This window comes from Oncorhynchus keta, chromosome 17 (assembly GCF_023373465.1).
Source record: "Oncorhynchus keta strain PuntledgeMale-10-30-2019 chromosome 17, Oket_V2, whole genome shotgun sequence".
NCBI lineage: Eukaryota > Metazoa > Chordata > Actinopteri > Salmoniformes > Salmonidae > Oncorhynchus > Oncorhynchus keta.
In genome coordinates, this window is record NC_068437.1 from 31445640 (window position 1) to 31472871 (window position 27232).

The 27232-nt window shown below is 46.4% G+C and overlaps 1 protein-coding gene across 1 annotated transcript in view; it reads left to right on the top strand.

The window, feature by feature from the left end:
• Positions 1 to 322: 322 nt before the first annotated feature.
• The window catches only part of LOC118396267 (SH3 and multiple ankyrin repeat domains protein 3-like), a 260761-nt gene continuing 233851 nt past the window's right edge, over positions 323 to 27232 (top strand). The window contains exon 1 of the mRNA XM_052467006.1: positions 323 to 700. Within this exon, the coding sequence (XP_052322966.1) occupies positions 422 to 700 (279 nt within the window). The 5' untranslated portion in view covers positions 323 to 421. The remainder of the gene's footprint in view (positions 701 to 27232) is intronic.

Consider the following 27232-nt stretch of genomic DNA (forward strand, 5'->3'; position numbering starts at 1 on the left):
AAGTCTGCTTCTTCTCTATATAATTTATATCAAAGTTGTATGCCTGTTGGAGATTGTAGGATGTTTCTCTCCTACTAAGTCACACACCATGAAGTTATTATCTATTCCTTTCTGCACTCATGTCTTCATGTCTTCAACTCCTCTCAGTTTGTCACATGTCCCCTTGTTACTTACTTACTGTATCTAAATATTCAGTTTTTTTATTATTCCCTTTCTTCCCTCCCCTTCGTCCTCTTATCCTCTGTTGTCCTCCCCCCTTCTCCTTCCCATTCCCTCTTCCTCTCTCTCTCCCTCTCTCTTTCTCTCCCAGGCGAGTGATGTGCGGTGCGAGTGGTGTGTGTGTTTAGCGAGAGCGTGAGCCAACGAGTGAGAGCAGTGTGTGTGGAGTGAGCGAGTGCAGAGCGAGCCACTCACACGGAGCATGCCTCTGCGTCCTGCAGCCGGCAAACATGAGCCACCCAGCTCTCCACAGCAGGACCAGCACACACACTCACACCCCTACACACACACCAACGGCAGCCAGGGGGCCAGCTCTGACAGCGGCAGCTCACGGGAAGAGGACAGCGGCATTCCCGTTTCTGTCAGTGATTTCTCTTTCCGTCCCGCTCGGGAGCGGAGCCCCAGTGCAGGAGGAGGCATGGCGCAGGACAAGGGCAACACGTTGGTGATCCGCATCGGAATACCTGACCTGGCACAGACGGTGAGTTACAGCCTCACTTTCATACTGTTGGACTGTTACTGTTACTGAGGGAGAGAGCTACTGGTGCCTCTCTCCCTCTAGACCATTCTGTTGCATCTCTATTCTCCTATCCTCTCTCGCTGTTCCCTATACTCTCTCTGCAGCCTTTTCTCTTTGTGTTTCTCAGTCTGTCTCTCTTTCTCACTCTCGCCTATTCTATTTGCTCATTTGCTCTTCAGATTGTTTGCTTCCTCTTTTTATCTCCCTGTCTTCCTCTCACTGTCTCTTTCTCTCCCTCTCTATTCTATCTCTCTTTTTCTCTCGCTAATAAATCTCTACCTCTTCATTAGGTCAGCTGCAGCTGACTTTGACAACTGGGCTCTTGACAACTGGGAGAGGGGGAGGGAGAAGTAAACCGATGGATGGAAAAGGGAGGGAGAGAGGACGGGAAAGGTATAAGGAGACAAGTAAAGGTGTAGAGAAGACATGTGTGTGGCATTGTTAATTCAGAGAGCAGGGGGAAGAGTTTTCTCTGAACTGTCAAGCTTATATATTCTGTGTGTGTCCTATGTGCACGTCATTTGTGTATGTGCATGCATAAGTGATGTGGAGGTGTTTCCCCTGGGGCTTGGGGGTGGGGATGTCTCCTGGGATGAAGGTTCACTGTTTCAGGCTTTGACTGATATCCTAGGCCCTGTTCCCCTGTGCTCTGGCTCTCTACCTGTCAGCTGCCTGCTTGCTACCTGCTGTTGGTTGTTGTCTGGCTAAATGACTGCAGAACCCCTGCTCAGATCCCTTCAAGCATTTCTCATACCTCACTATGCTTGGATCCCTTCTCTGAGCTACTGTATGTGTCTGTGTGTGATCATAAATGTGTGCCTGTGTGTGTGGCAGATGTTGGCAGTAGGTTGCAGAAGGTGGCAGGGGACAGAGCAGATGTCCAGATGCTAATAAGGCTGTGTGTGTTTCAGCCCCCCCTCTTCTCTTTCTCTCCTCTCTCTCCTTTCACCAGCCAGATGGACTTAGAGCACAGGGCCTGAGTGACTGACAGTTACTAATGAGAGAGAGAGATGGAAAGAGGACACTCAGGACAGGGAATTCCCTTATCGTCATCTCCCTCTCTCCACTGCAGGGCTGTTTGGGGCCGTAGAGGTTGGAGAAGGTTGTACTAAGTTGATTTATGGTTAATGGAATCTATTAGCCTTCACCCACACACACGCTATTGAAATCAAACTGCACTGGAATGGTAGAAAATATGATTTCTGTGTTTGTGAAAAGTCTATAGAGAGCCATGTAAAAGGCATCCCAGCCAGGTTTGATTGTTATACATGAAATGGTACTCCTATGGCATGTTGTGGCAGGTCATGTGTAATAGCATTCTTAATGGAGGGAAATCTATGTAACTACAGTATATACTGTGTACAATGCTGTAATCCCAATGGTATTACAACTAAAGTATACTGTTGTATGAGCCTGAGGCCAGAGTGGCTGTTACAATAAGCATCATGCTTTATTGCTTCATCTAAACCATTAGGAGGTTTAGGAAATGTCTGACCAGAGGGTCAAGCTGAATCAGTACTTCACCAAAGGGAACAAAGCCTAGTAGGGGAAGTAGAATTATGGAAATGTTGTTCCCTGCTTGTCCCTCCCACACACTCACACATTCACTTTGAGGTCTGCTTTCAAACAACGAAAGAAAAAGAAAGTTAAAGCAGAATTGAATCCGTAGTCAGCGGGAAGGAATGGAGTCATATTATTTACATCAAAGCCCCTGCAGATGATCGTAGATGAGTCATATGACTTATTAAAGTGTGTGATATGAATTCACTGAGGAAGGAATTGACTCAGATGTCTTTCTAAGAATGAATAATAGAGTAATGTTAATGTAATAGAGTCCCACAGTTGTCTAGTCAGGGACAGCTAGCTCTGTAGCAGAATCCACTGGTCAGGGACAGCTAGCTCTGCAGCAGAATCCACTGGTCAGGGACAGCTAGCTCTGTAGCAGAATCCACTGGTCAGGGACAGCTAGCTAGCTCTGTAGCAGAATCCACTGGTCAGGGACAGCTAGCTCTGTGGCAGAATCCACTGGTCAGGGACAGCTAGCTCTGCGGCAGAATCCACTGGTCAGGGACAGCTAGCTCTGTGGCAGAATCCACTGGTCAGGGACAGCTAGCTCTGTAGCAGAATCCACTGGTCAGGGACAGCTAGCTCTGTAGCAGAATCCACTGGTCAGGGACAGCTAGCTCTGTAGCAGAATCCACTGGTCAGGGACAGCTAGCTCTGCGGCAGAATCCACTGGTCAGGGACAGCTAGCTCTGCGGCAGAATCCACTGGTCAGGGACAGCTAGCTCTGCAGCAGAATCCACTGGTCAGGGACAGCTAGCTCTGTAGCAGAATCCACTGGTCAGGGACAGCTAGCTCTGTAGCAGAATCCACTGGTCAGGGACAGCTAGCTCTGTAGCAGAATCCACTGGTCAGGGACAGCTAGCTCTGCAGCAGAATCCACTGGTCAGGGACAGCTAGCTCTGTAGCAGAATCCACTGGTCAGGGACAGCTAGCTCTGTAGCAGAATCCACTGGTCAGGGACAGCTAGCTCTGCGGCAGAATCCACTGGTCAGGGACAGCTAGCTCTGTAGCAGAATCCACTGGTCAGGGACAGCTAGCTCTGCAGCAGAATCCACTGGTCAGGGACAGCTAGCTCTGTAGCAGAATCCACTGGTCAGGGACAGCTAGCTCTGTAGCAGAATCCACTGGTCAGGGACAGCTAGCTCTGTAGCAGAATCCACTGGTCAGGGACAGCTAGCTCTGCAGCAGAATCCACTGGTCAGGGACAGCTAGCTCTGTAGCAGAATCCACTGGTCAGGGACAGCTAGCTCTGCAGCAGAATCCACTGGTCAGGGACAGCTAGCTCTGCAGCAGAATCCATTTGGTCAGGGACAGCTAGCTCTGTAGCAGAATCCACTGGTCAGGGACAGCTAGCTCTGCAGCAGAATCCACTGGTCAGGGACAGCTAGCTCTGTAGCAGAATCCACTGGTCAGGGACAGCTAGCTCTGCAGCAGAATCCATTTGGTCAGGGACAGCTAGCTCTGTAGCAGAATCCACTGGTCAGGGACAGCTAGCTCTGCAGCAGAATCCACTGGTCATGGACAACTAGCTCTGTAGCAGAATCCACTGGTCAGGGACAGCTAGCTCTGCAGCAGAATCCACTGGTCAGGGACAGCTAGCTCTGTAGCAGAATCCACTGAGAAAGAGGGTGAGGATGCTAAAGTGATACATAGCCCATGTTTCTGTTTATATAGCAACAAGGCAAGGCATTCACTTTTCATTACCGTGGTACAATACAACGTTACAGTACTGTGGTGTTGCTAATGTCCTGGTTTTGTTTCTACTGCTGGTCAATCTGTTGTAGAAGACACATGAGAGACTGGTTGACTATGTGATCATTATTATGGTTGTGGTATTAAGTCTTGTCATTTGGGCCATTGGCTACCCCTGAGTATGTTGATCATATAATGTAAACTCCCTTTTTATAACTCCAGCCATCTTGTCCCAATATGTTGTCTTGTTGGCATATTATCTTGCTGTAAGTGTTGGACTAAGAGATGCAAAGTTCCGGGTTCGATTCCCATTTGCATCCGCTCCCAAATTCACTGCAATATTATCTGTTTAGATCCTGGGGATATTTTGCAGTGTAAAATGTAGCGTTGGCATCAGTGCTGTAGGGTTTTCCTAGCTGTTGCCTGCCTAGCTGAAGAGATCTAGCCTATTGAAGCTCAGACACTGCATGACTTATGGTCAGCTGGACTGGGGGGAAGATAATGAAGATGGGAAAAGAATGGAATATGGAATAGAATGGAATAAATGGAACACGGAATACACATGGAATAAACAAACATACAAACATACTTGCCTGTGCTCTGTCTGTATCTCTCTCTATATATATATCTCTCTCTCTCTGCCTCGTCTCTCGTTCCTTCCCCTTCTCTCTGATAATACCGTATTACTGATGATGATTAATGTAGCTAAACTACAAGGGCTCTAAACTGACTGCTGTAATTAACCATCATTAATTATCTCCCTCTGTTTTAACTCTATTATTCTCTATATTTTTGACTCTCTTTCTGTCCCCGTCTCTTTTCTTCTCTTTTCTTTCCCTATCTATTTTATATCCTTTCTACCACATCCCTTGTTTTGAAGCGTGCCTTGCCTGTTCCTCTGGCTCAAGTGTCACACACACACACACACACACACACACACACACACACACACACACACACACACACACACACACACACACACACACACACACACACACACACACACACACACACACACACACACACACACACACACACACACACACACACACACACACACACACACACACACAGAAATCTCCTGGCAGTGCGTGTCTCCTCTTTAGTAAGCACCTCACATCCCCCTGTTTCTATTTTTAGTTTCTTTCACAGTAGCAGTAGCACGAGACAGAGTTTCCATCTCCCTCCCAACTCTCTCCTGCGGCCCTTCATCTCCCTCTCTCCCTATACCTCCCAACTCCCCCCCCTCTCTCTCTCCATATCCCTCCCTACTCAATTGGCAATTAAATAAATTGATAAAACTACATCTTATGGAACAATGCAGACTGTGAGGGGCCTCACACACACACAGGCACACAAGTAGACTGTGGTATTGTCACGCCTTGGTCTTAGTATTTTGTTTTTTCTTTAATTATTTGTTCAGGCCAGGGTGTGACATGGGTCTGCTAAATGACTTAAATGTAAATGTAAATGTTGTCGTATTGGGGTTTTTGTAGGCATTGGGATTGTGGTTGATTAGGGGTGTGTCTAGTATAGGCTTGGCTGCCTGAGGCGGTTCTCAATCAGAGTCAGGTGATTCTTGTTGTCTCTGATTGGGAACCATATTTAGGTAGCCTGGGTTTCACTGTGTATTTCGTGGGTGATTGTTCCTGTCTCTGTGTAGTTTCACCAGACAGGCTGTATTAGGTTTTCACGTTCCGTTTGTTGTTTTGTATTTATTTAAGTTATTTCATGTATCGTCATTTGTTTTCATTAAAGACATGAGTAACCACCACGTTGCATTTCGGTCCGACTCTCTTTCGACAAATGAAGAACGCCGTTACAGGTGTTGTTATATGGTGATATTGTACATATTTTGTTGTGGATAAGTAGTGATGTAGTACTGTTTTATTTTACATTTATTTGAACCTTTTTTTTGTGTGATGTGCTTTAATGTGTTTGGACCCCAGGAAGAGTAGCTGTTGCGTTTTTGTTTTTTTCTACTGTGTTATTGACTTGTTAATTGTTTACTCCATGTGTAACTCTGTGTTGTCTGTTCACACTGCTATGCTTTATCTTGGCCAGGTCGCAGTTGCAAATGAGACCTTGTTCTCAACTAGCCTACCTGGTTAAATAAAGGTGAAATAAAAAATAAAAAAATAAAAAAATGGGGATCCCTAATAAAACCAAAAATACAAATTGTTGTCCAGATAGGGAGGGATGACCCAGCATAGCCCAGCTCCCCATTACCTCTTCCTGCTATCCCCCTCCTTCCCTCTGTTTTTCCCTACCCGTCCCTCCCTCCATCTCCCTACCTGCTTCCCCATCTTCCAACAGCTGCCTTCATACAAAGAATGAGAAATAGCGCAAGAGTATTAAATATTGAGAGAGCAGTGGTGGTCAGTGCCATTTAAGATGAGGGAGGACTATATTTGTTTTATTTCTTTTTTATTTCTATTACAGCATATTGGATGACTGTCATTCATATTCCATTCACCCAGCTCATTGTAAAGTCGATAGGTTTAGGCTACTACATGATACTCAAATTTCCCCTATACCCATCATGAGGTTGCTACAACCTAGTCTATGAATGAAAGTTTACAACATAGGTGCAGACAGGTCGAGAGACACATTTGAGGTGACAGAAAGTGACAAAAGGACAGCCAGTGACACATTCAATACCGACTTGCACACTCTTGCCTGCATCTAGATGATATAGGGTGTAATCATTAGTCCAACAGTTGCAAACGATCATTTTTATTGGACAAATTCAGATATGTTTATCCTATTTGTTCCGTTTGCTTCCATTTAAGTCATTTCTTTTCAACAGAATCGGCAGAATGAATACACCCCTGATCACGTGTAAACACAGTTCACTTTCATTGCAGCCACGTTGTATTCCTTTTCACATCTATGCGCTCTCCTCCTCTCACATTTTCCCTTCGCATGTGGACAACATACAATACATCAGCTGTATGTGACCAGGTGAAAAAACCTTTCCAAGCTCTGACACACACACTTATCCCACCAGACATGCCACCAGGGGTCTTTTCACAGTCCCCAAATCCAGAACAAATTCAAGAAAGCGTACAGTATTGTATAGTGCAGAAAAATTAACAAAAATTAACAGCTCTAATTAACAGCAAACCTGGTTTAAAAAAACAGATAAAGCAACACTTCACGGTACAGCCTCTTTCCCCTATTTGACCTAGATAGTTTTTGTGTATGTATTGAGATGTAGGCTACGTGTGCCTTTTTTTAATTGATGTAGTTCTGTCCTTGAGCTGTCCTTGTCTATTTATGTTCAGTATTAAGCCATGTTTTGTGTGGACCCCAGGAAGAGTAGATGCTGCTTTTGAAACAGCTAATGGGGATCCTAATAAAATTCTAAATACCAAAAAGCCAAGCCATATAATAACCGCTTCACACAGCCTACATCATTGTCACCATATTAACTAAAGTAACACCATAGTCAACATAGTTAATATAACTAAAGTGTTAGTAAACCCACTACAATCATGTAGTAATGTTAGTGTACAGTTGTCACGCCCTGACCTTAGTTATCTTTTGTTTTCTTTATTATTTTTGGTTAGGTCTGGGTGTGACGAGGGTGGTATGTGTTTCGACTTATCTAGGTTTTTTTTGTATATCTATGGGGTTTTGCAATTGTCTAGGTAAATGTAGGTCTATGGTGGCCTGAATTGGTTCCCAATCAGAGACAGCTGTTTATCGTTCCTATTTAGGTTGCCATTTTTCCATTTTGGTTTTGTGGGTTATTGTCTATGTTTAGTTGCATGTCAGCACTCGTGGTTATAGCTTCAAGGTCGTTTTGTTATTTTGTTCAAGTGTTCTTTGTTTTAATAAAATAAGAATTTATTAATCTCACGCTGTGCCTTGGTCTCATCGTTATGACGAACGTGACAATAGTCAGTAAGCAGTTTAGAACTTACTCTCTCTTGCGTCTCCTTCAGTTTGGAAGAAATTGATTTGTTAACTGTTCAACTGTTGTCTTTCTCTCTCTTTGAGTCAAGTACTCACCACATGTTATGCAATGCAGTGCTAGCGAGCTTATGCTTTCAGTACTAGATTTTTTTCCCCGAGATGGCACAGCAGTAAGATGTTTTTGTCCCATGTAAATATTGTCTTTTTCGGGGGGTTTTGTATACGTTTAATTATATTTCAATCACTTTTTTCCATTTTCAAATTAAATATAACTTCCTGCAATCCGCCTCACCCAATGGGGTACGGATCTGCTATTTTTTTTAGACCTTATAACCGGAACCTCCATCAGAAGCTAACCAGCTAATTAGCTACTAGCTATTTAGTCATTGTTAGCCACTGATGGCGGTCTTTACCTTTAGCCTGGACATCAGCCGCTTTAGCCCGGATAATACCTGCCAGTCTGCAAAGTGCGATATCAGCCCTGAGCATATAGGACTGCTTTCTTTCCCAGTACATCACTGGATTCCTGCCGCAAGCTCTGGACCATTACACCGGATCTTTGCAGCTAGCTAGCTGCTACTGAGTGGCAATTGTGGCTAACGCCCTTGTCCAGAAGCATGCACTAGTTAGCCTCAAGCTAGCATCGAGCTAGGCCCATCTCCTGGCTAGCAAACGAAGTACACCAACTACAATACCTCTCTTGCCAATTTGGCATGGACTCTTTGTCGACAAGGCGCCCCGACGATCCATCGCGACTGGTCTGCTGATCTGCTGACGTAATTCCGCCAATGTGCTATCCCTGGCCCGCTAGCTTCCTGAACACTGTTCGCCTAGCATAGTAATCGACTATCTGTTGCTGCTCATTGGACCCTATGATCACTCGGCTACACAGCTGATGCCTGCTGGACTGTTCATTAACATGGTACTTCATTTTGTTTACCTGTCGGCCCCAGCCTCGAACTCAGGCCCTGTGTGTAGATAACTGACCATCTCTGCCCATTTATCGCCATTTACCCACTGTTGTTATCTTAGACCTGTTGTCTTAGCTCTCCCAATCAACACCTGTGATTGCTTTATGCCTCTCTCTAATGTCAATATGCCTTGTATACTGTTGTTTAGCCCAGCTCTCATTGTTTTATTTTATTGTGGAGCCCCTAGTCCTGCTCATCATGCCTCAGATAGCCCCCTTGTCCCACCCCCACACATGCGGAGACCAAACCTAGTTTAACTGGCACCTCCAGAGATATAACTTCTCTCATCAATGCCTCGATTTACCCCCACTGTACTCGCACCCTACCATACCCTTGTCTGTACACTATGCCCTGAATCTATCCTACCACGCCCCAGAAATTTGCTCCTTTTATTCTCTGTTCCCAAAGCACTAGACAACCAGTTCTTATAGCCTTCAGCCGTACCTTCATCCTAGTCCTCCTCTGTTCCTCTGGTGATGTAGAGGTTAACCCAGGCCCTGTGTGTCCCCAGGCGCTCTCATCTGCTGACTTCTGCAACCTTAAAAGCATTGGGTTCATGCATGTTAAACACTTCTTAGGGCTAGACGGGACAACTTAACATCAGGAGCCTCCTCCCTAAGTTTGCTTTATTCACTGCACACTCCACCAACCCTGATGTCCTAGCCGTGTCTGAATCATGTCTTAGGAAGGCCACCAACAATTCTGAAATTTCCATCCCCAATTACAACATTTCCATCAAGACAGAACTGCTAAAGGGAGCGGAATTGCAATCTCCTGTAGAGATAGCCAAGTCATACTATCCAGGTCTATGCCGAAACAGTTTGAGCTTCTACTTTTAAAGATCCATCTCTCCAGAAATAAGTCCCTCACTGTTGCCTCTTGTTATAGACCCCCCCCCCTCAGCTCCCAGCTGTGCCCTGCACACCATATGTGAATTGATGGCCCCCATCTATCGTCAGAGTTTGTACTGCTAGGTGACCTAAATTGGGATATGCTTAACACCCCGGTCATCCTACAATCTAAGCTAGATGCCCTCAATCTCACACAAATTATCAAAGAACCTACCAGGCACAACCCCAAATCCGTAAACATGGGCACCTTCATAGATATCATCCTGACCAACTTGCCCTCCAAGTACACCTCTGCTGTTTTCAACCAGGATCTCAGCGATCACTGCCTCATTGCCTGCGTCCGTTATGGGTCCGCAGTCAAACGACCACCCCTCATCACTGTCAAACGCTCCCTAAAACACTTCTGCAAGCAGGCCTTCACCCAAATGCAGAAAGCTGATGTTTTAAAAGATCTGCAAAATCTGGATCCATCCCAATCTGAACATTCTCTTCCTAAAATTATCAGCCGCCATTGTTGCAACCCCTATTACTAGTCTGGTCAACCGCTTTCGTATTGTCTGAGATTCCTAAAGATTGGATAGCAGCCGTGGTCATACCCCTCTTCAAAGGGGGAGACACTCTAGACCCAAACTGTTACAGACCTATATCCATCCTGCCCTGCCTTTCTGAAGTCATTTGAAAGCCAAGTGAACAAACAGATCACCAACCATTTTGAATCCCACCGTACCTTCTCCGCTATGCAATCTGGTTTCCAAGCTGGTCACTGGTGCACCTCAGCCACGCTCAAGGTCCTAAACGATATCATAACCACCATTGATAAAGAAAGTACTATGCAGCCGTCTTCATCGACCTGGCCAAGGCTTTCGACTCTGTCAATCACCGTATTCTTATCGGCAGACTCAATAGCCTTGGTTTCTCTAATGACTACCTCGCCCGGTTCACCAACTACTTCTCAGATAGAGTTCAGTGTGTCAAATCAGAGGGCCTGTTGTCCGGACCTCTGGCAGTTTCTATGGGGGTGCCACAGGGTTCAATCCAAGGGGTGACTCTTTTCTCTGTATATATCAATGATGTCGCTCTTACTGTGGGTGATTCTTTGATCCACATCTACTCAGACGACACCATTCTGTATACATCTAGCCCTTCTTTGGACACTGTGTTAACAAACCTCCAAACGAGCTTTAACGCCATACAACACTCCTTCCATGGCCTCCAACTGCTCTTAAGCGCTAGAAAAACTAAATGCATGTTCTTCAACCGATCGCAGCCCGCACCCACCCGCCTGACTAGCATCATCACTACTCTGGACGGTTCTGATTTAGAATATGCAGACAACTATAAATACCTAGGTGTTTGGCTAGACTGTAAACTCTCCTTCCAGACTCACATTAAGCATCTCCAATCGAAAGTTAAATCTAAAAATGGCTTCCTATTTTGCAACAAAGCCTCCTTCACTCATGCTGCCAATCATACCCTCATAAAACTGAATATCCTACCGATCCGTGACTTCAGCGATGTCATTTACAAATTTGCCTTCTCCACTCTACTAAGCAAATTTGATGCAGTCTATCACAGTGCCCATATACCACCCACCATTGCGACCTGTATGCTCTCGTTGGCTGGTCCTCTGAGCATATTCATTACCAAACTCACTGGCTTCAGGTCGTCTTTAAGTCTTTGCTAGGTATAGCTCTGCCTTATCTCAGCTCACTAGTCACCATAACAACACCCACCCGTAGCACGCGCTCCAGCCGGTATATTTCACTGGTCATCCCCAAAGCCAGGATCTGCATTGGCCACCTTTCCTTCCAGTTCTCTGCTGCCAATGATTCGAACGAATTACAAAAATCACTGAAGTTGGAGATTTATATCTCCCTCACTAACTTTAAGCGTCAGCTGTCAGAGCAGCTTACCGATCACTGCAGCTATACACAGCCCATCTGTAAATAGCCCATCCAACCAACTACCTAAACTTGTAATCCTCCCTCTCAGCATTGTTTAATTACTGCTTATAAATCCCTTTTTCTCTCTCCATCTGTATGTGTGTTCGCTCGTGGTTCCTCTGGTCAGTGTGTGAAAACTCAGACACACCTTCTTCCAGTAGGCCATGGGAAACACACCCTGGAAATGTGTGTGTGTGCGTGCGCATGTGTGTGTTCAGCGGATATTAGAAGCTGTATTTGCTCTGGGCTCTCTGTGACTTTGTGCCACATGGTTGAACTCTTTGGGTCACTGATGTGAGTGAGTGTGGGGTGGTTTGGGGTGGGGTGGGGGGGACCAGTGATGTGAGTGAGTGTGGGGGGACCAGTGATGTGAGTGGGTTTGGGGTGGGGGGACCAGTGATGTGAGTGAGTTTGGGGTGGGGGGGACCAGTGATGTGAGTGTAAGTTGAGCTGTCCATGGTTGTGTATGAGTGTGCATAAGATATAGTGAGAGAGTTGAGATAAAGAGAGAGGGGGGGGGGAGAAAGAGAGGCATTGGGAGAAAAGGAGATATGTAGTGAGACTGGGACAGGGAAAGAGGGAACAAACTGATTTGTAAGTGTGTGAGTGTAATTATTTGGTGAAATTGTAATGACTTTGGCAACATTTTCAACAGCCTTTTACCAACCCTTGTAAACTTCTGGAAAAAATTGTGTTTGACCAGATACAATGTTATTTCACAGTAAACAAATTGACAACAGAATTTCAGCATGCATATAGGGAAGGACACTCAATAAGCACGGCTGAGAGAAATTGATTGATTAAATGATTGTGGGGGCTGTCTTGTTAGACTTCAGTGCAGCTTTTGACATTATCGATCATAGTCTGCTGCTAGAAAAACGTATGTGTTATAACTTTACACCCCCTGCTATAATGTGGATAACTAGTTACTTGTCTAACAGAACACAGAGGATGTTCTTTACTGGAAGCCTCTCAAATATAATCCAGTTAGAATCAGGAATTCCCCAGGGTAGCTGTTTAGGCCCCTTGCTTTTTTTCCATTTTTACTTTGGACATGCCATTAACTTTGAGAAAAGCCAGAGTATCTATTTATGCAGATGATTCAACACTATACATGTCAGATTATGGGAGGCACACATTACTACATAGAGCCATGACTACGTGGAATTCTATTCCACATCAAGTAACTGACGCAAGCAGTACAATTTGATTTTAAAAAATGTATAAAAAACACAGTATGGAACAGCAGGGACTGTGAAGCAACACAAACATTGGCACACACACACACACGCGCAACATACGCACAATACATACACATGGATTTAGTAATGTAGATATGTGGTAGTGGTGGAGTAGGGGCCTGAGGGCACACCGTGTGTTGTGAAATCTGTGAATGTATTGCAATGTTATAAACATTTTATAAACTGCCTTAATTTGGCTGGACCCCTGCTTTGGCAGCAACTATTGTGGATCCACAATAAATACAAATATAAACAAATATAAAAATTGATTTCAGGAGACCTAGAAAGAGAATGAGGAAAAGATAGGAGAGATGCAGTATAGTCAGTTTGTCTGTTCAATATTTCAGTGGTATCCTGTACTGACTGTTCCTCCTTATTCTCTTAACTATGGGGATTATTGTCTTCATGACTCCTGGAGATTCCTACTGTAAACTGTGTGTGTGTGTGTTCCTAGATTCTGGAGACCAGGGGATGTTGTCAACCTTCCATCCTGCCAACTCCCCTGTGGCAATGGCATAAACTAAGATATTCATGGAGCTAGAGGGGGTTCATCAATAACCGACAGAGCTTGAGACGAACACATGCAGTATTAAGCCATATGGAACGCCTTGATTGGCCAGTGAGTGGCCAAGCCCTCATCAAACCTACTTGGTTATTCATCAAAACTCCACCATTTTGCTCTATCAGCTATTGGGCTCATAATAACAACTGTGAAAATAGCAAACATATTTCTGACACAACCTCGGACCTATAGCGCTACCGCCAGCATTTAGATTTACCATTGCGTTGTTTGTTAAAATAGATCCCTCTGTCAGATTCCAATCCTTCTGCATTTAAATCAGCATATAAGTCATGTTTGCCTGTAAATTAGTTGAGAGCTGACAAATCCATTATTTTAGGTAGTAAAGCGCATGTCAACATTACAACCTCCAACCATTAATAAACCATTTAATACACATTTTAAAAAACATTCCGAAGGCCTCTACTAAGAGGTTGGATGATTGACATTTACCTACGAAGAAAGATCCTTCATCTAAGGGAAATCAATAATACACACATGTTATGTGTGCATGCCTGCATGTGTGTATGTAGGGACAGGGTGTAAGAATACAGGTAGTCCTTGTGTCCTGTCTGCCTTGTCCTGGAGGTTTCAGAGATAAGGTCCTACTTGAGAATTTAGGGGAAGTCATTGAGTACATTTACATGCACACTAATAATTCAATATTAAATGGATTATGGCACAAGGCCAAGTATGGCATTAGTCATGTAAATGCCATACTCTGCTTATCTTAATCGGCATAAGGTCATATTCGAAGTAAGCATACACTGATTAAAACACCTGATTTTCTGAGCAATCATTCAAATTATTAGAACATGTAAACAAACACCTTAATTGGATTTCCAGTGGTGCAGATCAGATCGAATACACATGTGCCAGCATCGGGTAGTGCAATCATCCCTCTTACTGTATGCACGAGTGAAGTGAGTAGGCATCTTATGAATAGTTTTTGCATACAACCTTTACATGTCCGAACTCAAACTCAACAATTAATTTGATTGCCGATTTCCTGCATTTATCAGGTAGCCTAATTTCAGATGTGTCCATGTAAACAGGATTATTAAGGGAATCGTTCTTCTTTATGTACATTTTTTAAACAAACTATTATATGTGACCGACCCAACTCGACTCTGTCTTACGTAGCAAAATTTGGAATCACATGTTTTACATTGGATAAAAGTAGAGACGAGAGCTAGAAAAATGTATGTCATACACTGCAGTTGAGGAACAATGGGAAAGTAATTCTGCTTTGAAAGTTGATAAAGACAATTTCCCTGGAATGTTTTGGTATACTTACTGGAGAGATAGCATTTGTCTACCCATTCAACATCGTTCACACCCTCTTAAGCCGTAGACCCACCCATCTCTTTAAGGATTCACAAGTGAGTCCATGTGCTAAACAGAGTGAGTAAGGTAGTGTAGTAAACAATTAAAGATTTCAAGACAAAGTGGTGAAAGTAGTAGCAAGAATACACTTTATCTAGCACTTGGCCTATATCCTAATCTGACTTTGATGCAGGTCAAGTTGTTTTTCACATTACTGTCTCTGGTATTTTTTTTTATTTTTATTTCACCTTTATTTAACCAGGTAGGCTAGTTGAGAACAAGTTCTCATTTGCAACTGCGACCTGGCCAAGATAAAGCATAGCAGTGTGAACAGACAACACAGAGTTACACATGGAGTAGACAATTAACAAGTCAATAACACAATAGGAAAAAAAAGTGGAGTCTATATACATTGTGTGCAAAAGGCATGAGGTAGGCGAATAATTACAATTTTGCAGATTAACACTGGAGTGATAAATGATCAGATGGTCATGTACAGGTAGAGATATTGGTGTGCAAAAGAGCAGAAAAGTAAATAAATAAAAACAGTATGGGGCTGAGGTAGGTAAAAATGGGTGGGCTATTTGCCGATAGACTATGTACAGCTGCAGCGATCGGTTAGCTGCTCAGATAGCAGATGTTTGAAGTTGGTGAGGGAGATAAGTCTCCAAATTCAACGATTTTTGCAATTCGTTCCAGTCACAGGCAGCAGAGAACTGGAACGAAAGGCGGCCAAATGAGGTGTTGGCTTTAGGGATGATCAGTGAGACACCTGCTGGAGCGCGTGCTACGGATGGGTGTTGCCATCGTGACCAGTGTACAGAGATAAGGCGGAGCTTTACCTAGCATGGACTTGTAGATGACCTGGAGCCAGTGGGTCTGGCGACGAATATGTAGCGAGGGCCAGCCGACTAGAGCATACAAGTCGCAGTGGTGGGTGGTATAAGGTGCTTTAGTGAAAAAACGGATGGCACAGTGATAAACTGCATCCAGTTTGCTGAGTGGAGTGTTGGAGGCAATTTTGTAGATGACATCGCCGAAGTCGAGGATCGGTAGGATAGTCAGTTTTACTAGGGTAAGTTTGGCGGCGTGAGTGAAGGAGGCTTTGTTGCAGAATATAAAGCCGACTCTTGATTTGATTTTCGATTGGAGATGTTTGATGTGAGTCTGGAAGGAGAGTTTACAGTCTAGCCAGACACCTAGGTACTTATAGATGTCCACATATTCAAGGTTGGAACCATCCAGGGTGGTGATGCTGGTCAGGCGTGCGGGTGCAGGCAGCGAACGGTTGAAAAGCATGCATTTGGTTTTACTAGCGTTTAAGAGCAGTTGGAGGCCACGGAAGGAGTGTTGTATGGCATTGAAGCTCGTTTGGAGGTTAGATAGCACAGTGTCCAAGGACGGGCCGGAAGTATATAGAATGGTGTCGTCTGCGTAGAGGTGGATCAGGGAATCGCCCGCAGCAAGAGCAACATCATTGATATATACAGAAAAAAGAGTCGGCCCGAGGATTGAACCCTGTGGCACCCCCATAGAGACTTCCAGAGGACCGGACAGCATGCCCTCCGATTTGACACACTGAACTCTGTCTGCAAAGTAATTGGTGAACCAGGCAAGGCAGTCATCTGAAAAACCGAAGCTACTGAGTCTGCCGATAAGAATATGGTGATTGACCGAGTCGAAAGCCTTGGCAAGGTCGATGAAGACGGCTGCACAGTACTGTCTTTTATCGATGGCGGTTATGATATTGTTTAGTACCTTGAGCTGAGGTGCACCCGTGACCGGCTCGGAAACCAGATTGCACAGCGGAGAAGGTGCGGTGGGATTCGAGATGGTCAGTGACCTGTTTGTTGACTTGGCTTTCGAAGACCTTAAATAGGCAGGGCAGGATGGATATAGGTCTGTAACAGTTTGGGTCCAGGGTGTCTCCCCCTTTGAAGAGGGGGATGACTGCGGCAGCTTTCCAGTCCTTGGGGATCTCAGACGATATGAAAGAGAGGTAAACACACTATGTCAAATACAATATTATTTGTCGCATGCACAGGATACAGAAGGCTTCAATGGTACTGTCAAGTCTAATCAAGGTGGGTGGAATTAGGCGCAGAGAGCAGATAGCGATATGAAAGTTTATTCTCCGGTGAACAAGAAACACGGTCAACCCAATACACACAGGGTGAACAATCCAACACAGGATAAAAGACGAACCGGAGAATAAGAACACAAGATACACCGACAGACATAGATGACAAATAAATAATCCCACACAAAACAAGGGCGGGACAACCTACTATATATACAGACACTAATAAACTAAACAACACACAGGTGAAACCAATCAGACAAATCCAACAGTTACACGAAAAGGGATCGGTAGTGGCTAGTAGAATGGTGACGACGACCGCCGAGCACCGCCTGAACGGGCAGGAGAGCCAACCTCGTGACAGGTACAGTGAAAAGGTTACTTTCATATTTGCATAGTAGCAATATCAAAAACAGAAAGTATCAAATCAAATCAAATGTATTTATATAGCCCTTCGTACATCAGCTGATATCTCAAAGTGCTGTACAGAAACCCAGCCTAAAACCCCAAACAGCAAGCAATGCAGGTGGCTAGGAAAAACTCCCTAGAAAGGCCAAAACCTAGGAAGAAACCTAGAAAGGAACCAGGCTATGTGGGGTGGCCAGTCCTCTTCTGGCTGAGATTATAACAGAACATGGCCAAGATGTTCAAATGTTCATAAATGACCAGCATGGTCGAATAATAACAAGGCAGAACAGTTGAAACTGGAGCAGCAGCACAGTCAGGTGGTCTGGGGACAGCAAGGAGTCATCATGTCAGGTCGTCCTGGGGCACGGTCCTTGGGCTCAGGTCCTCCGAGAAAGAGAAAGAAAGAGAGAATTAGAGAGAGCATATGTGGGGTGGCCAGTCCTCTTCTGGCTGTGCCGGGTGGAGATTATAACAGAACATGGCCAAGATGTTCAAATGTTCATAAATGACCAGCATGGTCAAATAATAGTAAGGCAGAACAGTTGAAACTGGAGCAGCAGCATGGCCAGGTGGACTGGGGACAGCAAGGAGTCATCATGTCAGGTAGTCCTGGGGCATGGTCCTAGGGCTCAGGTCAGATGAAACTGGAGCAGCAGCATGGCCAGGTGGACTGGGGACAGCAAGGAGTCATCATGTCAGGTAGTCCTGGGGCATGGTCCGAGGGCTCAGGTCCTCCGAGAGAGAGAAAGAAAGAAGGAGAGAATTAGAGAACTCACACTTAGATTCACACAGGACACCGAATAGGACAGGAGAAGTACTCCAGATATAACAAACTGACCCTAGCCCCCCGACACAAACTACTGCAGCATAAATACTGGAGGCTGAGACATGAGGGGTCAGGAGACACTGTGGCCCCATCCGAGGACACCCCCGGACAGGGCCAAACAGGAAGGATATAACCCCACCCACTTTGCCAAAGCACAGCCCCCACACCACTAGAGGGATATCTTCAACCACCAACTTACCATCCTGAGACAAGGCTGAGTATAGCCCACAAAGATCTCCGCCACGGCACAACCGAAGGGGGGCGCCAACCCAGACAGGATGACCACAACAGTGAATCAACCCACTCAGGTGACGCACCCCCAGGTGACGCACCCCCTGTATCCAGATAAATATTGTGTAAATGTTTTATTATTATTAGATTATTCTTACCTACCTTACCTATTATTTTTTCCATGTAACCATGCTCATTATGTTTGTGTGTTGTCCGTCCCTCCCTCCCTCCCTCCCTCCCTCCCTCCCTCCCTCCCTCCCTCCCTTTCTATCTCTTCTCCACTCTCTTCTTCCTCCCTCAAATTCACTCCTTCCCTCTCTAACTTCCTCTCCATGTCTCTCTCCCCCCAGTCTCTATATATCCCTTTATCTCCCCTCTCTCTCTCTCTCTTTCTTCACCTCTCTTTTGTGTGTGTCTGTGTGTGTGTTTGTGTGTCAGGTCTTTAAGGATACAGGTCCAGGGTGTGCTGCAGATGAGAGTTTGTGTCTTTCAAGAGGATGCCCCATTAGCTTTCTGCTTGCACCCTCTGATACACATCTCTAGTGCTTTATCTCTCTCTCTCTCTCTCTCTCTCTCTCTCTCTCTCTCTCTCTCTCTCTTCCATTAAAATGACTATATTGAGGCTGAGAGATGGGGAGATTATAACATTACAGAAATAACAACAGGGCATTATTTTATGAGGGGAACTGCTGGCTATGAAAAACATGTCCCCTGTGAAAATACTGTGTATACAACCTTAATTACATTTAGAGTGGCATGCTTGAGGTTATCCAGTTTTATCAGGCTCACGATCAGGCAACCTCACTATCTTATTTAAACACATGCCCTGCATGCATTAACACACACACACTGTGTGTGTGACAGGATTTCTTTTAGGAAATTCGGTGCCGGGCATTTGACCGACAACATTTGAATTGACTTGACATTTGAAAAATGTAACGAACCCATATGCATTGAGTGTGTAACCTGATTAGGGTGTCCAGTAGGGATGGGTATCGTTAATATTTTAATATCGTTAATATTACTACTCTTACCAATATTGCTTATCGATCTGGTACTTTAACGGAATTAAGAACAGAATTAACATAGCATTATTTCTGAAATGTTCAATAAATAAAATAATGCAGGTGGGCTGCAGAAGACAATACAGTGGTATAGAATAACACGGGTGGGGTATGCAGGTGGGCTGCAGAAGACAATACAGTGGTATAGAACAACACGGGTGGGGTATGCAGGTGGGCTGCAGAAGACAATACAGTGGTATAGAACAACATGGGTGGGGTATGCAGGTGGGCTGCAGAAGACAATACAGTGGTATAGAACAACATGGGTGGGGTATGCAGGTGGGCTGCAGAAGACAATACAGTGGAATAGAACAACATGGGTGGGGCATGCAGGTGGGCTGCAGAAGACAATACAGTGGTATAGAACAACATGGGTGGGGTATGCAGGTGGGCTGCAGAAGACAATACAGTGGTATAGAACAACATGGGTGGGGCATGCAGGTAGGCTGCAGAAGACAATACAGTGGTATAGAACAACATGGGTGGGGCATGCAGGTGGGCTGCAGAAGACAATACAGTGGAATAGAACAACATGGGTGGGGCATGCAGGTGGGCTGCAGAAGACAATACAGTGGTATAGAACAACATGGGTGGGGTATGCAGGTGGGCTGCAGAAGACAATACAGTGGTATAGAACAACATGGGTGGGGCATGCAGGTGGGCTGCAGAAGACAATACAGTGGTATAGAACAACATGGGTGGGGTATGCAGGTGGGCTGCAGAAGACAATACAGTGGAATAGAACAACATGGCTGGGGCATGCAGGTGGGCTGCAGAAGACAATACAGTGGTATAGAACAACATGGGTGGGGTATGCAGGTGGGCTGCAGAAGACAATACAGTGGTATAGAACAACATGGGTGGGGCATGCAGGTGGGCTGCAGAAGACAATACAGTGGTATAGAACAACATGGGTGGGGTATGCAGGTGGGCTGCAGAAGACAATACAGTGGTATAGAACAACATGGGTGGGGCATGCAGGTAGGCTGCAGAAGACAATACAGTGGTATAGAGCAACACGGGTGGGGCATGCAGGTGGGCTGCAGAAGACAATACAGTGGTATAGAACAACATGGGTGGGGTATGCAGGTGGGCTGCGGAAGACAATACAGTGGTATAGAACAACATGGGTGGGGTATGCAGGTGGGCTGCAGAAGACAATACAGTGGTATAGAGCAACACGGGTGGGGCATGCAGGTGGGCTGCAGAAGACAATACAGTGGTATAGAACAACATGGGTGGGGTATGCAGGTGGGCTGCGGAAGACAATACAGTGGAATAGAACAACACGGGTGGGGCATGCAGGTGGGCTGCAGAAGACAATACAGTGGTATAGAACAACATGGGTGGGGCATGCAGGTGGGCTGCAGAAGACAATACAGTGGTATAGAACAACATGGGTGGGGCATGCAGGTGGGCTGCAGAAGGACTATACAGTGGTATAGAACAACATGGGTGGGGCATGCAGGTGGGCTGCAGAAGACAATACAGTGGTATAGAACAACATGGGTGGGGCATGCAGGTGGGCTGCAGAAGACAATACAGTGGTATAGAACAACATGGGTGGGGCATGCAGGTGGGCTGCAGAAGGACAATACAGTGGTATAGAACAACACGGGTGGGGCATGCAGGTGGGCTGCAGAAGACAATACAGTGGTATAGAACAACACGGGTGGGGCATGCAGGTGGGCTGCAGAAGACAATACAGTGGTATAGAACAACATGGGTGGGGTATGCAGGTGGGCTGCAGAAGACAATACAGTGGTATAGAACAACACGGGTGGGGCATGCAGGTGGGCTGCAGAAGACAATACAGTGGTATAGAACAACATGGGTGGGGCATGCAGGTGGGCTGCAGAAGACAATACAGTGGTATAGAACAACACGGGTGGGGCATGCAGGTGGGCTGCAGAAGACAATACAGTGGTATAGAACAACATGGGTGGGGTATGCAGGTGGGCTGCAGAAGACAATACAGTGGTATAGAACAACACGGGTGGGGCATGCAGGTGGGCTGCAGAAGACAATACAGTGGTATAGAACAACACGGGTGGGGCATGCAGGTGGGCTGCAGAAGACAATACAGTGGTATAGAACAACATGGGTGGGGCATGCAGGTGGGCTGCAGAAGGACAATACAGTGGTATAGAACAACATGGGTGGGGCATGCAGGTGGGCTGCAGAAGACAATACAGTGGTATAGAACAACATGGGTGGGGCATGCAGGTGGGCTGCAGAAGGACTATACAGTGGAATAGAACAACACGGGTGGGGCATGCAGGTGGGCTGCAGAAGACAATACAGTGGAATAGAACAACACGGGTGGGGCATGCAGGTGGGCTGCAGAAGACTATACAGTGGTATAGAACAACATGGGTGGGGCATGCAGGTGGGCTGCAGAAGGACTATACAGTGGTATAGAACAACATGGGTGGGGTATGCAGGTGGGCTGCAGAAGGACTATACAGTGGTATAGAACAACATGGGTGGGGCATGCAGGTGGGCTGCAGAAGACAATACAGTGGTATAGAACAACATGGGTGGGGTATGCAGGTAGGCTGCAGAAGACAATACAGTGGTATAGAACAACATGGGTGGGGCATGCAGGTGGGCTGCAGAAGACAATACAGTGGTATAGAACAACATGGGTGGGGTATGCAGGTGGGCTGCAGAAGACAATACAGTGGTATAGAACAACATGGGTGGGGCATGCAGGTGGGCTGCAGAAGACAATACAGTGGTATAGAACAACATGGGTGGGGTATGCAGGTGGGCTGCAGAAGACAATACAGTGGTATAGAACAACATGGGTGGGGCATGCAGGTGGGCTGCAGAAGGACTATACAGTGGTATAGAACAACATGGGTGGGGTATGCAGGTGGGCTGCAGAAGGACTATACAGTGGTATAGAACAACATGGGTGGGGCATGCAGGTGGGCTGCAGAAGACAATACAGTGGTATAGAACAACATGGGTGGGGCATGCAGGTGGGCTGCAGAAGACAATACAGTGGTATAGAACAACATGGGTGGGGCATGCAGGTGGGCTGCAGAAGACAATACAGTGGTATAGAACAACATGGTGGGGCATGCAGGTGGGCTGCAGAAGACAATACAGTGGTATAGAACAACATGGGTGGGGTATGCAGGTGGGCTGCAGAAGACAATACAGTGGTATAGAACAACATGGGTGGGGCATGCAGGTGGGCTGCAGAAGACAATACAGTGGTATAGAACAACATGGTGGGGCATGCAGGTGGGCTGCAGAAGACAATACAGTGGTATAGAACAACATGGTGGGGCATGCAGGTGGGCTGCAGAAGACAATACAGTGGTATAGAACAACATGGGTGGGGCATGCAGGTGGGCTGCAGAAGACAATACAGTGGTATAGAACAACATGGTGGGGCATGCAGGTGGGCTGCAGAAGACAATACAGTGGTATAGAACAACATGGGTGGGGCATGCAGGTGGGCTGCAGAAGACAATACAGTGGTATAGAACAACATGGGTGGGGCATGCAGGTGGGCTGCAGAAGACAATACAGTGGTATAGAACAACATGGGTGGGGCATGCAGGTGGGCTGCAGAAGGACTATACAGTGGTATAGAACAACATGGGTGGGGCATGCAGGTGGGCTGCAGAAGACAATACAGTGGTATAGAACAACATGGGTGGGGCATGCAGGTGGGCTGCAGAAGACAATACAGTGGAATAGAACAACATGGGTGGGGCATGCAGGTGGGCTGCAGAAGACAATACAGTGGTATAGAACAACATGGGTGGGGCATGCAGGTGGGCTGCAGAAGGACTATACAGTGGTATAGAACAACATGGGTGGGGTATGCAGGTGGGCTGCAGAAGGACTATACAGTGGAATAGAACAACAACATGGGTGGGGCATGCAGGTGGGCTGCAGAAGACAATACAGTGGAATAGAACAACAACATGGGTGGGGCATGCAGGTGGGCTGCAGAAGACAATACAGTGGTATAGAGCAACACGGGTGGGGCATGCAGGTGGGCTGCAGAAGGACTATACAGTGGTATAGAACAACATGGGTGGGGCATGCAGGTGGGCTGCAGAAGGACTATACAGTGGTATAGAACAACATGGGTGGGGCATGCAGGTGGGCTGCAGAAGGACTATACAGTGGAATAGAACAACAACATGGGTGGGGCATGCAGGTGGGCTGCAGAAGACAATACAGTGGAATAGAACAACAACATGGGTGGGGCATGCAGGTGGGCTGCAGAAGACAATACAGTGGTATAGAACAACACGGGTGGGGCATGCAGGTGGGCTGCAGAAGACAATACAGTGGAATAGAACAACAACATGGGTGGGGCATGCAGGTGGGCTGCAGAAGACAATACAGTGGTATAGAGCAACACGGGTGGGGCATGCAGGTGGGCTGCAGAAGACAATACAGTGGTATAAAATAACACGGGTGGGGGATGCAGGTGGGCTGCAGAAGACAATACAGTGGTATAGATCAACATGGGTGGGGCATTCAGGTGGGCTGCAGAAGACAATACAGTGGTATAAAATAACACGGGTGGGGCATGCAGGTGGGCTGCAGAAGACAATACAGTGGTATAGAATAACATGGGTGGGGAATGCAGGTGGGCTGCAGAAGACAATACAGTGGTATAGAACAACATGGGTGGGGTATGCAGGTGGGCTGCGGAAGACAATACAGTGGTATAGAACAACATGGTGGGGCATGCAGGTAGGCTGCAGAAGACAATACAGTGGTATAGAACAACACGGGTGGGGTATGCAGGTGGGCTGCAGAAGACAATACAGTGGTATAGAACAACATGGGTGGGGTATGCAGGTGGGCTGCAGAAGACAATACAGTGGTATAGAACAACATGGGTGGGGTATGCAGGTGGGCTGCAGAAGACAATACAGTGGTATAGAACAACATGGGTGGGGTATGCAGGTGGGCTGCAGAAGACAATACAGTGGTATAGAACAACATGGGTGGGGCATGCAGGTGGGCTGCAGAAGACAATACAGTGGTATAGAACAACAACATGGGTGGGGCATGCAGGTGGGCTGCAGAAGACAATACAGTGGTATAGAGCAACACGGGTGGGGCATGCAGGTGGGCTGCAGAAGACAATACAGTGGTATAGAGCAACACGGGTGGGGCATGCAGGTGGGCTGCAGAAGACAATACAGTGGTATAGAACAACATGGGTGGGGCATGCAGGTGGGCTGCAGAAGGACTATACAGTGGTATAGAACAACATGGGTGGGGCATGCAGGTGGGCTGCAGAAGACAATACAGTTGTATAGAACAACATGGGTGGGGAATGCAGGTGGGCTGCAGAAGACAATACAGTGGTATAGACACAACATGGGTGGGGCATGCAGGTAGGCTGCAGAAGACAATACAGTGGTATAGAATAACACGGGTGGGGCATGCAGGTGGGCTGCAGAAGACAATACAGTGGTATAGAACAACATGGGTGGGGCATGCAGGTGGGCTGCAGAAGACAATACAGTGGTATAGAACAACATGGGTGGGGCATGCAGGTGGGCTGCAGAAGACAATACAGTGGTATAGAACAACATGGGTGGGGCATGCAGGTGGGCTGCAGAAGACAATACAGTGGTATAGAATAACACGGGTGGGGCATGCAGGTGGGCTGCAGAAGACAATACAGTGGTATAGAATAACACGGGTGGGGCATGCAGGTGGGCTGCAGAAGACAATACAGTGGTATAGAACAACATGGGTGGGGCATGCAGGTGGGCTGCAGAAGACAATACAGTGGTATAGAATAACACGGGTGGGGCATGCAGGTGGGCTGCAGAAGACAATACAGTGGTATAGAATAACACGGGTGGGGCATGCAGGTGGGCTGCAGAAGACAATACAGTGGTATAGAACAACATGGGTGGGGCATGCAGGTGGGCTGCAGAAGACAATACAGTGGTATAGAACAACATGGGTGGGGCATGCAGGTAGGCTGCAGAAGACAATACAGTGGTATAGAACAACATGGGTGGGGCATGCAGGTGGGCTGCAGAAGACAATACAGTGGTATAGAACAACATGGGTGGGGCATGCAGGTGGGCTGCAGAAGACAATACAGTGGTATAGAATAACACGGGTGGGGCATGCAGGTGGGCTGCAGAAGACAATACAGTGGTATAGAATAACACGGGTGGGGCATGCAGGTGGGCTGCAGAAGACAATACAGTGGTATAGAACAACATGGGTGGGGCATGCAGGTGGGCTGCAGAAGACAATACAGTGGTATAGAACAACATGGGTGGGGTATGCAGGTGGGCTGCAGAAGACAATACAGTGGTATAGAACAACATGGGTGGGGCATGCAGGTAGGCTGCAGAAGACAATACAGTGGTATAGAACAACACGGGTGGGGCATGCAGGTGGGCTGCAGAAGATAATACAGTGGTATAGAGCAACACGGGTGGGGCATGCAGGTGGGCTGCAGAAGACAATACAGTGGTATAGAGCAACACGGGTGGGGCATGCAGGTGGGCTGCAGAAGACAATACAGTGGAATAGAACAACAACATGGGTGGGGCATGCAGGTGGGCTGCAGAAGACAATACAGTGGTATAGAATAACACGGGTGGGGCATGCAGGTGGGCTGCAGAAGACAATACAGTGGTATAGAACAACATGGGTGGGGTATGCAGGTGGGCTGCAGAAGACAATACAGTGGTATAGAACAACATGGGTGGGGCATGCAGGTAGGCTGCAGAAGACAATACAGTGGTATAGAACAACATGGGTGGGGCATGCAGGTGGGCTGCAGAAGACAATACAGTGGTATAGAACAACATGGGTGGGGCATGCAGGTGGGCTGCAGAAGACAATACAGTGGTATAGAACAACATGGGTGGGGCATGCAGGTGGGCTGCAGAAGACAATACAGTGGTATAGAACAACATGGGTGGGGTATGCAGGTGGGCTGCAGAAGACAATACAGTGGTATAAAATAACAACATGGGTGGGGCATGCAGGTGGGCTGCAGAAGACAACACAGTGGTATAGAATAACATGGGTGGGGGTCATATCTTCATGCTTCACATTGAAGTGCTCTTCCAGTTTTTGGAGGATGGGTATGATCTGTCCACAGGTGGTATTCTTTTCACATGACATACACAGTGTGGATGTATAGAGGATTCTCATGAGCTGGACAAACTCATTTACATTTACATTTAAGTCATTTAGCAGACGCTCTATCCAGAGCGACTTACAAATTGGTGCATTCACCTTATGACATCCAGTGGAACAGCCACTTTACAATAGTGGAACAGCCACTTTACAAAAACTCCTCAGCCTTATGGAAGTCCTCGTCCTTCAGACAGTCCAGGTTGTCCTTGGTCATTGCTTTTCGATTTCGTGGGTCCAAGGCTGCTGCTTAGATGGCTGGATACTACTCCATGAATCTCTCTATCATTAGAGCGAGTTCCATTTGGTCTTGACATCAAGGATGAGTATGTGTTGCAGAAGGCCTGAAACAACAACAAAAAACAACATACATTTAATTACCGCACACTTGAATATTGAATTAAATTGTTTAATGTGGGAATTTCAAAATAATACTTTAATAGATTGAACAGGCTTCTTACCAAGGAGCTGCCGCTTTTCCTTCAAGACTGTTTTGGACATCGAGGATCTCTTGAACCACATGACCACTGCTCTGATTCGGGCTGCCCATTTATCAATGAAAGTCATTTTGTAGATTTTCTGCACTGCCAGATTCAATGTGTGTGCAAAGCATCCTATTTTTAGGATGTGTAGCCTCTTGATGGCAATATCCA